This window comes from Tinamus guttatus, unplaced genomic scaffold (genome assembly GCF_059628265.1).
Source record: "Tinamus guttatus ecotype Peru unplaced genomic scaffold, ASM5962826v1 Tinamus_guttatus_pri_ptg000027l, whole genome shotgun sequence".
Taxonomy (NCBI): domain Eukaryota; kingdom Metazoa; phylum Chordata; class Aves; order Tinamiformes; family Tinamidae; genus Tinamus; species Tinamus guttatus.
The window spans coordinates 4,598,966-4,611,478 of record NW_028288561.1 but is presented as its reverse complement, the minus strand read 5'-3'; the positions used below and the strand labels follow the sequence as shown (position 1 = coordinate 4,611,478).

The window sequence follows — 12,513 nt, the reverse complement described above, 5'->3', positions numbered from 1 at the left end:
TAAACGGATCGTGGTGTCTATGTGCTAGCAAACAAAACAAAAATCTTCCAAAGCCTTTCCGTTAATTTGAAGTCCAATTAGAAACACAGGAAGTTAATATGGGTCAGAGAAAAAAAAAATACATATAGCAAACTACCTCCTGCCCTCTTTGGATTAAACCCTGCCCTCTGCTCTACGAAGCATAAACATAACTGTGCTTCCCCCACCGAAAGGAAAAATAATCTTTATTAAATAATCTTATGATTGCTTGATTAGTGCTTTGAAAATAAAAAGCACTGCTTAAGTGCTAAATATTATTAGCTTTTTCAGAACATCAGCCCCAAACTCTCCACTCCCTATTTCCTTCTCTCGTAACTCTCTTCATTCATGTCATCAGAAGGCATCTTATTTTCAGCAACAACTACTCACTTCATTTTTTTTTTTTTAGTGCTGCTGGATGTGCAGAACTACTGTTGAGGTTGCTTGGCAACTGGTGAGATGTATCAGAAAGCGAGATAAGGTCCAGAATGAATGGAATTGAACAGAACTATATTTGGTTTCATTAAGAGATACTAACGCACTCAAACCATACCCATTTGAGTTACGCACAATAAGATAAAATTCCGCAATTTCTTTCAAAATACAGACAGATCCATAATCACACAGAATCCCATGAAATCCATTGAGCAGCTCCTCAGGCACCTATGCTTTGTCTCTATGGAAGGGCTCCTGTATTCAGGGCTTTTTACCCGCGTTAGCAGTTTGGTAGAAAGAAACAATCATGCAACAGAAAAGTACTTTGAAGAACTTCTGGTCAGAGAGGAGAGCCGAGGCCTTTTGCCAGCCGCTCAGTGTGCCACAGGCATCATGCTTCTCCACGTGCTTTAACATGAAGTTGAAATTTCAAATGTGACAACTTTGTCCTGAAGATCACAGCATGTTGGGTGACCAAAAAAAAAAGAAATGAGAGGACGTGAGAGCCCAAGACTCCAGCAGCATTGCAGAACAATTTGACAAAGAATACTCCATGCATTCAAGAAGCCTACGCAGCAGAAGATACCAAGAACGTGTTTAGAGCAATAAAAATGGACCTGATGTCCCAATAGCTGCAAAAGTAGGAGATAAACTGCAGCATCCAAGGGACATTTTGTGGATCCAAAAGCCAGAATGGCCACCTATGACCATACATACTTGTATTATGAAAGTTGTATCTCCAGACGCTGGATTAAAACACCTTTTTAAAAAATAAACATGTCTTTCTGTAGAAGAAGCTCAAATAAAGCTTCCCTATGAAGAATCTGACAGATTCTTTAAATTACAGTATCTCTACTGATAGGAAGTGGAATGTATCTAAAAATGGAAATGTGGAATGACCTTTCTTGCCTAGCACTACCTCTACATGTTAATCAAATCATGTCCAAATGTCCTACTAATAAACCAATTAATCTTTGTATGATTCCTATGGCCTATCTTTAAATCCTTGATCCAGAATCAGTAATTACACATCCTTCTTAAAGCAAAGACAACAGCCTGGGTTATACTATTTTAGTAACACATCAGTTTTAGAAGTCCACTTGATTACTTACATATCATTTTCCCTTTTTTATACATTCAAGATTGCTTTTTTTGCTTGCTTGTTTTTTTTTCCTCTACAATAAAACACACAAAGGTAATTAACTAATTGACTTTCAAGTCCTTTTGCAGTGCTAGAGATACAATCTATATTCTCACTTCCAGGTGACTTGCACTGGTCCTCCATTCTACAGTATTAAAACATAATTTTGTGAAGTACAACTTTTAAACATGTTATTCAGATCACCCTATAAAGGGTAACTTGACCTTCACACTATTAACTACACAGCCACTCTGCAAAGGAGGATTTTAGATCATTCCTTAGATTGCTGGTCCAATTCATTTTTATGTATCTAACCACTAGTTCCCTGGAAGGCACAAAATGGTCCCACTCAGTGGCGTGGGGAACCACTGAGCAGGGACAGGCACCACACACTGAGCTGGTTTCCTCACTCTAACACATGCATGGCTAGTTTCACACCACGGAATTTTAAAAAGCAAAGCACAGAAAGTCATCTGCATCAAAAATAGTATATACCAAAACAACAGATTTTACAGAGCAGATCTACAATCTTAAAGAAGCTATGGGTTATTCAACATCTTATTATATATGAAACCATGTTAATGATGTTCTTCCTACATATGTTTCGTGCTAGAAACCCTCACTGTAAAAATAAATAATATATTGCCCACATTTGATACTGACCAATCTGATTAGCAGATCTCTGAAAATATTTCTTGCTTTAAGCAATGAAATTGTTTACCTTTTTCTAAGAATTAAAAAAAAAGAAACAACATTACTGATTTCTACAGTTTCTCATATAGTTCCTTTAGGATTCTTGTCTGTTATTTATTCCTGTTTTGAAAATACTTGTTTTCTAATGGAGGCTCCTAGTAACTGCCTAATAAGGTGGTAAAATTCATTTTCCATTCTACATATCATATAGAATAAATGCAGCCTCCTTTTTTTTATTTTTTGAGAACAAATCTAATATCTATAAAATACTTGTGCTTTCTTTACATAATTACATTTTACCTTCTGCGTTCAGTTACAAATCTACACTTGAAAATTGTTACAAATAGCACCAAGTAAAATAAAAGTTTATACTGTGTTACAAGTTTAGGTTTTCCCAAATGATGACAAAGCAATCAGTGAAATGCAATTAAGGAAACAGTTCTCAGCTGACTCCAGCAGACCCCAGAAAGAGGTCAACTTCAAAAATTAACAAAGAAAATTGATTCTGGGACAGAACTGGGATAACACTCCATTCTTGTCTAAAAGAGATGCTTGATATGTGCATATTACAAATACAGAGACCTACAAAGACATATTATGTACAAACTTCAGCTAAGACTATCACTTGGACCTACTTTTCCTTTTCCTTCTCTCTCCTTTTTGGAGGACTCAAAGAGAAGGGAAGGGCAAAATGAGCCTATGCTATTTTAAAGGTCCTAAGTCTGTGCAAAATAATCAAAAATGCTGTAGTAAACTCAGCATTTTTAACTTTGTTACTTTCAGTGGCAGTGAAAAGGTACTGAGGTAGCAGAACACGATGGAGCTATTCAGTGATAAACACAAGAAAAGCAAACATGCGATTGCATAAGGTGCAATTACCTAAAATGAAGACTGTCCAATTCAGCAAGGCAAAACACAGAAGCAATATGGGGCATTCCGGATTCCCAGTAGTTCGGGAATATTAGAGCCCCACAAGACAGTTCCCTTCCATTTTCAGTTAAAAAAAAAAATGATTGGGAAAAATAGTTACATTTGCGATTTTTAAATATTCAATTTATAAAATGATGCGTCTCCAGTTATAAAACCTATCTGAAAGCACAGAAAGTCTGGGGCAGGACAGCGGAGCAGGAGCTGCACTACCTGACCTGCACACGGACGAGCTGTAGGTTGGGTCAGAACAGTTTTCCTCTCCTGAGGACCCAGAGAACTTAGCTGAGCTGTTCTTCCAGTTTTCACATTTGTTTTAATGAGAAAAATATTTCCTCAGCTTTAAATAGCACTCAGAGCATTTTTTATGAAAAATGCAGTACTATTAGTATATTCTCAATTCAGAGAAACAAAAATTAAAAGTATTTAAGAGAATGTTTTCAGCAAATGGTTGTCCTTGTGATGATTTTCAAATCTATAAGGTTTTGTCTTTATCTCAAATGGTCCTAAACTGTTTAAACAACACAAAATATCTGAGGTCATGCCAATCACTGTTATGCAATTACATTAAAATTCATGAAATTAATTAGTTTAATTTTTCCACGGTAATGATATGGTAAATCAAATTTAGCTAGTATATTTGTCTTTAAGTTATTCAAATTATTGGTATCAGGGTTAAAAACAGATATTACACACTTTGCTGAACTTAATGTATGAAGCGTCCCATTACACCATTTGTTTTTAAAAAAAGAAGAAAAAAAAGACAGATAGGAACAAACCATCCAACCATCCTTTCTCATTACAAACCCAAGGAAGAAATGTACTTCAATGATATCAGTTCTCTTTTAGCATTTTCTAATGAATATCAACATTTGAATTACATAAATAATTATCAAAAGAGCGAAACACGTCCTCACAATTTGAGTGGGAGGCACCTATATATGTGAACCTGCATATGGGAATAGAGTATTTAACCCGCAGTGATTAAGACAGCGGTAACGAATCCCTCGTCAGCTGCTCAGGTGCCACCTGAGCCTAACGCTCCATCCATGGGGCAAGGAGGGCCGCAGAGCTGGGGCTGCTCCATTAGCGCAGCCTCCGGGGAGGCCCGACGGGCACCTGGGACGCAGGATTATTTTCTGGAGCCGTAACTGAAAGAGCAAGTGAGCACAAGGAGTTTTAAAGAGCTCTTTGGAGAATACAGGGAGCCACAAGGAGCTAATCAATTAGGTCGCGATCCTTCTCATGGTTTCTCACAGCCAACATCTTAAATCAGAACATCTAGTCGAGAGGGTCCACTACTGCTGCCCTGGAAAAGCAAGTAATTTTGTCCCTTAGTGCTAAGAACATACCTGAGTGTACTCTTGCTTTTAAATAAGCTCAGCTATAAACAACTAATTCTAATTAGCTGTGTGCTTACGCTGAGTACAACTGTCAAGTGAGCATGTAAAAGCTGGTGCAGCATATGCCAAATACTCCCAGTACTAGGAACTCCAGATTCAAAGTAAAACAAAGGACATTAATCCCTACATACGGAAAATAAAGTTATACAAAAAAACCCCTCATAAGTGGAAATTCCTTCATTTCAACTCGGGAGCTTTGACCAAGATTAGGCTGAACAATTTATGTATCTCGGCTCTTCATCAGAGATGGGACTTCGGCAACCCTAATATATAAACACATGACATATCTAAAAATAAAGATAGAGATAAACTTGCCTTGGCGATTATACTTCAAAGCATTAACCATGCCTGCCTTGATCTACGAGACACTCTGAAAGGATGGTTGCAAAACTAGAACAGGAGTATTGGGTGTTTATGTCCTCTCATTGTAGAAAAAAAATATTCAAAACTCCACAAACCTGCTCTTCTCCACCCCAAAAGAAAAGAAATGACACGATGCATCTTCGCTCTCACTGAACCCATCCGGGGAGACTGTCACAGTGCAGGAAACCAAGCAAGCTAAGAAACAGAAACTAGAAATGACACCTGTGTCTAGTTTGCTAGAAGGAGCTGAGCAAGACACTGCATTTATTAATAAATTCTATCTTATGGGGCAAACACATTCTATTTTAATATAGTGTAATTGAAAAAAAAAGAAAAAAAAAAACCCTGTCTAGAATGATGGAGGAAGGAGAAAATATAGTTTTGTAATGAAGTAAGGAGAATCTTAAGAAATGACAATAATCCAAGGGTATGGTTTTAACAACAAACAGGTAACCTTCCACAAGCTCAAGATAATGAAAACTACTCTGTTTATACATTAAAAAATAAAAATCAAATCTCCATCAGGATAAATGCATGAGATATTACAGGAGAAAAATCTTCACTGCACAGGTCAAATTCTTGAGAAGAGCTGGGGAAAGCCTGATATATATATTTATATATATTGGTGTATATATATATATATATTTTTTTTTTTCAGAAAGGGCTCTGACGTGTTGATTATAGACATGTATTTATTTATACAGAGATGCATTTTTAAGTTACATAATGTTTTCTAAGTTAATTCTATTAACCTACTATGAAATAAGTAGCAAATGTGAATCATTGCTCCTCTAATATAGGACATTTGCATAAGATCAAAAAAAGAAGAAAAATACACCACTTCCACTTTAACTCATGAAAGTGTAGAGTAAAAATACTTCAAAAAACAGCCAGGGTGAATAGAGGAAGAGCCAGATTTTATTTTTGTTAGCTGTTTTCTCCCAGTCTCCCTCTCAGACACTGTTGCCCAGTTTCAGACAAATTTGACAGAGGGCAGCTCTTGCCGAGACCGACTTCCAAAAGTGAAAAACAGAGACTGAGCAGAGAAAAAAGAAAAATTAGCGATGCTGTTGAAGAAAAGCATAAAGCTTTCATGTAGCTCTAAACTAGCGCACACTGACTCTTCCCCAGGTAGCAGGAAAATAGAAAAGGCAGATAAAGGTCAGGAGCATCTAGGAGTATTTAAGGGCCAGGGTTGCAGGGCCATGGACTAATACAAGAAAGAAATAGGCAAAATTCAGAAAGCCACGGGTACTAAGAGGAGAAGTTGCAGATGCTGCAGGGTCCTGGGACACCCGCACAAGTTAGGGGCCTCGCACATTGGTAGCTCAGTTACCCACAGAACAATTTTTCCTTAGCAGAACAAAAATTTGCAAATTTTGGAGAACAGATGCTAGAGGAGAGATTATTTTCACTTGTCTGTTTCTGCCTAAACTAGTGTGTAAAACCCCATGACCATCATCCAAATTCAAAGTCATCCCAGATCCATACCCCAATCTTTTTTTCCACATAATTACATCTTGAGCACTGCTCCATGTCTCATTTTGCTTCGCAGACTGTATCGCTCAGCCTTATTCTGCTAATCATCATCACTGCCCTTCAAGCTCTCTAGAGCTCTCCCTTAGAGGCTTCTACTAGGTTGATAGCTGCCCATGCATACTCAAAAAGCTTTTATGAAATTCAAACCTCAGAACAAATAAATCTACTGCCATATTTTTGACCAGCCCCTTTACATGCCAAATCATGTCTGTAACATATGCAAATCTAGTTTAAAGGAAGAGTTTACCATTACTCTTATCGGAAAACTGAAATATCTGACTACAGGCAAAAGTGTCAAGTTGCAAGGCCACGAACAGTAATTCAGGAGATAGAGACCTGGCTTTACTTGCAGCAACATAGAAGCAGCAGTTTAAATACTGCTGTACTAGGATAATTTCCCACTACTCAGTAAATACAAATAACACTCCTACTCTGCCATGACTGTCACTTGGTTTCCTATTCCATCATAAAAATCAAGAAATATTAACGTTCAGCTTTCACTGTCCTTCTTGTATCTAAATAAGACAGTGTCTTAAGAAAGCAGAAACTCACGAAATTCTCAGCTGAAAACAAAGTGTTAGGTTAATTTTAAAAAGTCTATACGTTCTTTCTGTTCAATGCCGTTTTTATGTCTCCATCTATGATTAGCCTCAGCCTACAAGCAGCATCTAAAACCAGAGAGAATCATTCAGTTTTTTAAACTTTTTGATTCCTGAATGATTACTTTTCACCAATACTTCCAGAAACTTAAAACAACAGTTTTTCAAATCAAAAAAAAAAAAAATGCTGGTGCATGGAAATATTTAACTGGTTGGATTTCAGAATGCCTCTGAACAAGGTCCTGGAGCTTTTCCATCGGCCATTGGAGTCAGAGAATTCTGTTCACCAAATAAGGCACAGTGTAGGTATTATAAACTATCAGAATAATTATTTGCATTGTTTTATTTTTCATGTTTATTTTTTCAGAAAATAGAAGTTTTTCTCTTTGGTTGAAAACAAAGGCCTTTTTTTTTAAAAAAAAAGCTAATTTCAAGCACTTAAACACATCATTAAAACTGCTAAAAATAGGGAATTGTTTGTTTCTCTAGGTTTAGGGGTTTTCTTTGTTTTAATGTCATCAGATATTTTCTTCCCTCTCTTTCAAACTGATGGAAGACAACCGTATTTAACTTTCCATAGACATCCGATGCAACTGTTGCAAAATACATGCAGTATTAAGTTCTTAATCATAGTATTTATCCACTGTTGGTTTATCATTGTCTTTTGACAAAACCCAACTACACAACTATGTCGGTTCTTCAGACAAGGCTCAAAAGCTGAAGTTCATCTCCAGCACCCACCCCTTACGTACCCCAGTCAGAGCTTCTGTGGAAGCCCGGGAGCTCGTGCTAGCTGGAGCAGAGCTCTCGACAGTCCTAGACACAGGGGGATGCACAATTTTTCCAGTCCAATAAAATTTCTTCCATGCCCCGAAACAGTAGCTAAGAAAAGTACTCCCTGATTTAAGCCTGCAGAAGCTTCCTGACATACAGAGGGGCTCAACCTCCCCCCACCAAAAAAATAAAAACAGGAAAGAGAAAATAGGCACCAAGCAATTCACACAGTTACTCTAATACCAAAAATAAAATTACCTTTATTGTCAATAGGGTATGGTTTGATCGAGGCAGTCTGTTTCTTGGCAAGGAACTGATGTGACCATTCTAAAAACATGGTACTGCTACACAGACCTAGATGGACTGTAATAACAGCACAGCTGTTTACACATACAAGCTCATACTAGTAATTAGGAGGGAACTCATTTTTTAAAAGACCTAGTTATAAATATTGTATTTTTCCCTCAATCATAACATTAACTTCCCTTCTTTAAAATCACACCAGGCATTTGCACTTCTGCACAGGCAATAAGAGAAGCGCATTTCAGCTGCCCTTTGCTCGTGGCTGCGAAGGAAAGTGCGATGGAGGCAGCGGCCTCTGAACGGCCTCGCGAAAGACAGTTGAGTGCTGAGGAGGGAGGGAAGGAAAGGAAGGGAAGTCACAGGCTTCCTGCTATTACGAGCCAAATTTAAACCCTTTCTACATCACAAGGGGCCCAGTTATTGGCAGCAGCGCAGAGAGTAGGAATATTCGGTTGATACGGAGTCTTCGTTACGCTTAACGGACAGCTCTTCCAGGCTAAAGACGAAGCACTCGGGAAGACTGCCGTGGGGAAGCGACGCTCCCGGTATTTGGGAATTACTGAGGGAATATGCCAGTCGTGAGCCTCGCTGCACACGCTGGGGGCTGGCTAAGCACTTCCAAGACCCCCATCCAGCAAAAGCAGTGTGTGAAAATCGCTTTGCTTCTCCAGTCCTCCTTTCTGCTCACCAGTGCCCCAGTGCTGCTGCTTCCCACTCGCCACCTTCACTACAGGAACAAAAAAATATTTCTGTCTCCAGCTTGACTACAGATTATAAAAGCAATGTCTTTTTTTTTTTTTTTTTTTTAAATAACAGTCTTTACTGTAGTTAACTTGGCTAAAACTGTAATCACCTTCAAACTCACCTTAACGTTGTTAACTATTAAGTACATTAATTACCTGGAACACTTGATTCCATACAGTTCCTCAAATAACTAATTAGCTAAAACAATCAAGGATTGTGATCCCGGAGGAAATCCCTCCGGTTTTCTACAACACCAGAGATTTCACCATGTTAATTGCTACATTCCCGACCCAAGGCCAATTTAGCTAAACGCACACGACAACTGTCCCTTCATCTATTTCGAGGCAGACTCTTAAAAGAAACAAATAAAAAATCCCCACACTCACTGAAGGAAGTTAGTGCATTTAGCACTGGATATCCTGTTTAGTCACCAGAAATTAAAAAGAGTATTTGAGTAACACTAAGGAAAAACTTTTGATTCTCTCATTTTTAGCACACTGAACATCTTTCATGTTCAGGTATTTCTCTTTCTGCTCCAAAGGTCCATTATCACAGGGCAACCAAATTAAAGGCAACCACATTTTAGAAGGGACTTAGACCTGCATTTCTGTCAAGCCACACGGCCAAGCTGCATTAACAGAAATAACTTAAAACTACATTTATGTACATAGACGCTAATGTTAAAGCATGCCTCTTCCTGCCCAGCACACTGCAGTGCTCCCGACAGCCCTGCTGTTCACCACACCGAGTTGGGTGCTATGGGCAGACATGGTTGTGTTTGACTGGTTCTAGAACAGAGGAGCATTTAAGAGAAGTAATGCCACCCTGATCTTACTCTCCTCCCCCTCAAAAAAACACACAAAAAACAAACAACAACAACAAAGAATCCAAAACCACTCACACTCTTGTTAGTTGAATCCCCCATCATCCTTTTGTGAAGTTAGGATGGCGAGAGGGAATGAATTGGGACCAAAAAAAAAAAAAAAGAAAAACCCCACACATCAGGGAAAACAGGATAATGTATGGAAAAATTAGTTACTTTGGAAGAAAAATGCAAGTCATTTAAGGACTAGCAAACAACTTCAAGATCTTCAAAACACTTAAAAAACAGCCTTCCCCTTCTCCCCCTATGTAAAACCTATATTATCATCTACTGATTATTTCTGGCAGTGAAAAAAATAAAACTAGATGGCTTACAACACGTTTCCTGCATGTCCTGTACATGCTGCTTTTTGATCTGTCCCGATTTTGACACGCCAATAAACGCTGCAGCGAAAGCAGGGCAGGGAACAGGGCCGCAGGGCGAGACGCCGCGGGGCGGGCGAACGCGGCTCCCGGAGCTCGGCACCGACGGCAGCAGGGCCACGCGGCCCGGCGGCAAGGCCAGAACCCCGGGAGAGCCCGGCAGGGGCTGCCGAGGTCGGAGCTGCCCCGTTATCCGGCTGCACGCGCCGCTCGGCCCCTCCAAGGCGCCACTGCGGCACCGGCCTCGTCCCCGCGCGCGAGGGCGGCTCGATGGCTTTGCCCAAGGGGGGCCCCTTTTGCACTGCTTTCTGTGTGCACCTTGGCTGTACGTTCACCATGTGATACACCACTCCTACTGAACAACATCATCTCTCTAGCAGCGTCTGCGAGTTTAGAAACTGTGTCGGTATGGATTGGTTTTGAAAGGTGCCAGGGAGTCCCCACTTCTGCTTCTGTCAACGAATCTTTCAATCAGCACATAGTGTTGAGAGCTGATATGACAAAGTCAAATCCCGCAAAACTTTTAAGCCATTAAAGTCTTTTTAAGAAGTTTTTATTAAGATGAGTTGTCAAAATAAGGGAAGACAACCTGTTTGAGTAAAGGGATGCAGGATTGGGCACTTAGGGAAAAAGGAGTTGTCTATGATAAAGAAAGTATTCCCTACAGAGAGGAGCTAAAAACATGTAGCGCAGAATGTAATTTATTATGAATCAGTCTGAACTTTCTTCCAAAAGACTGCGTACCTTATCCTGAACTAGCGTTTGGGGATTAGGAGGAAGTATTGTCCAGGCTCCTTGGCTAAACATTTAGCTCAGACATTCTTACTAAAGAATTAACTACTGAAAGACTAGTGAAAGCTTAGCTAATCTTCCCCAAAACACAGGATTTACAAAATAAATGATACTGACTAGAAGCTAAAATATGGTAATATAAAATTATAATGTTTGAAAACAAAAGATAAAACAGTAGTATCTAAAAATATTAAACACAAATGCAGAATAAGTCTTAAAATTCCAGCACATAGAAATCAATCAGAATTAATTTAGCAGGTTCTAATATACTCATACACAAAGACGGCTTGCAAGCATAAACTAACATCCAGAAGAATCTCTTCCCACTCCCTAGCAGGATTAGCTGAAAAGTTAGCATCACAAATCTTCCTCAGACAAAAAATAGATTTTCATTCTCTAGCTTAATACCATTCTCTCCTCATGACTATCAAATAATTGAACAGATTTTAAGTGTAAACAAGAAAAGCTCTTAGGGACATAATTTAACACAACCATCAGGACAAGCAAACACAACAGAAGAAAAAAGAAAATCTGACCTATTACCCCAAAGCTTCCTTTTACAGTCTTACTTTGTGAAGATACAAAAACAAAAGCCTTATTTCCTTTAAATAAAGAAAATTGCACTCATTTTGTACACTGACAGGAGGCATGTTTACAGCCCTATGAATCAATGTGCTATAGCAGAGGTAAATCAGTGTCAGCCATGTTGTGAAAGAAACTGCAGTTAAAAAAAAAAAAAAAAAAAAAACTTAAGCCTTGATCAAGTTGGATATACAGAACTTGATATAAACCATTTTATACCATTAGCTCTTATTTATTATTGGTGCATGACTTCTTCAAGTTAATGTCTATTAATCTCACCTAAAAATACACATCCAAATTCTAGAGATCGTGAAACAGTAGCAAGAAGAAAACATGCCAAGATATAAAACAAAACCAATGGCTACTGTGTGGCTCACACATGTAAGGTAGGTTGTAAAGTGGAAAAACAACAACAACGAAAAAACAACAAATGCACTTACTCAGCATTAAATCCATTCACATGCAAGATCCTCATCTGTTTGACTATTGTGCTTTTACCGGATTCACCAGCACCTAGAAAATGAAAGTAAATCAATTTCAGAAGGAAGCATGACTGATGAAGGGACATGCTAGAGTTTTTTTCTTCGGGGTAAAATCCAGAAAGCTGATTTCCTCAGCACAAGAGTGAAAAGTGAAAGAAAAAGAAATAATTGTCACTGGAAACTTCAGTTGGAGCTAAAAATAAATGCCCAGCTCAAGTCATGTGTCAGATCTGACTCTTGGATCACTTCACTGTCCATTTTTCCAGTGTCAACGTTAAAAGCAGATTGCAAGGCTTGGAAGAAAAAAAAAGGACAATTTAAACATTTTATAGAGGACGAGATAGTGAATAACAAAATCTGCTCATGTTTTCACCACTTTCTGATGCGCAGAAAGACTAGAGGGAGACCATATTAAGTGGAAACATTTTTGTTAGATCCTTAAAACATTTTAAGTTTTTGCAGTTATCACCACC

The 12,513-nt window shown here is 38.6% G+C and overlaps 1 protein-coding gene across 2 annotated transcripts in view; it reads right to left on the bottom strand.

Moving 5' to 3' along the window:
• The window catches only part of GNAS (GNAS complex locus), a 145,588-nt gene that overhangs the window by 73,889 nt on the left and 59,186 nt on the right, over positions 1–12,513 (bottom strand). For both annotated transcript variants that reach the window (XM_088528919.1, XM_088528922.1), the window contains exon 2: positions 11,999–12,071. In XM_088528919.1, the coding sequence (XP_088385045.1) occupies positions 11,999–12,071 (73 nt within the window). The remainder of the gene's footprint in view (positions 1–11,998; positions 12,072–12,513) is intronic.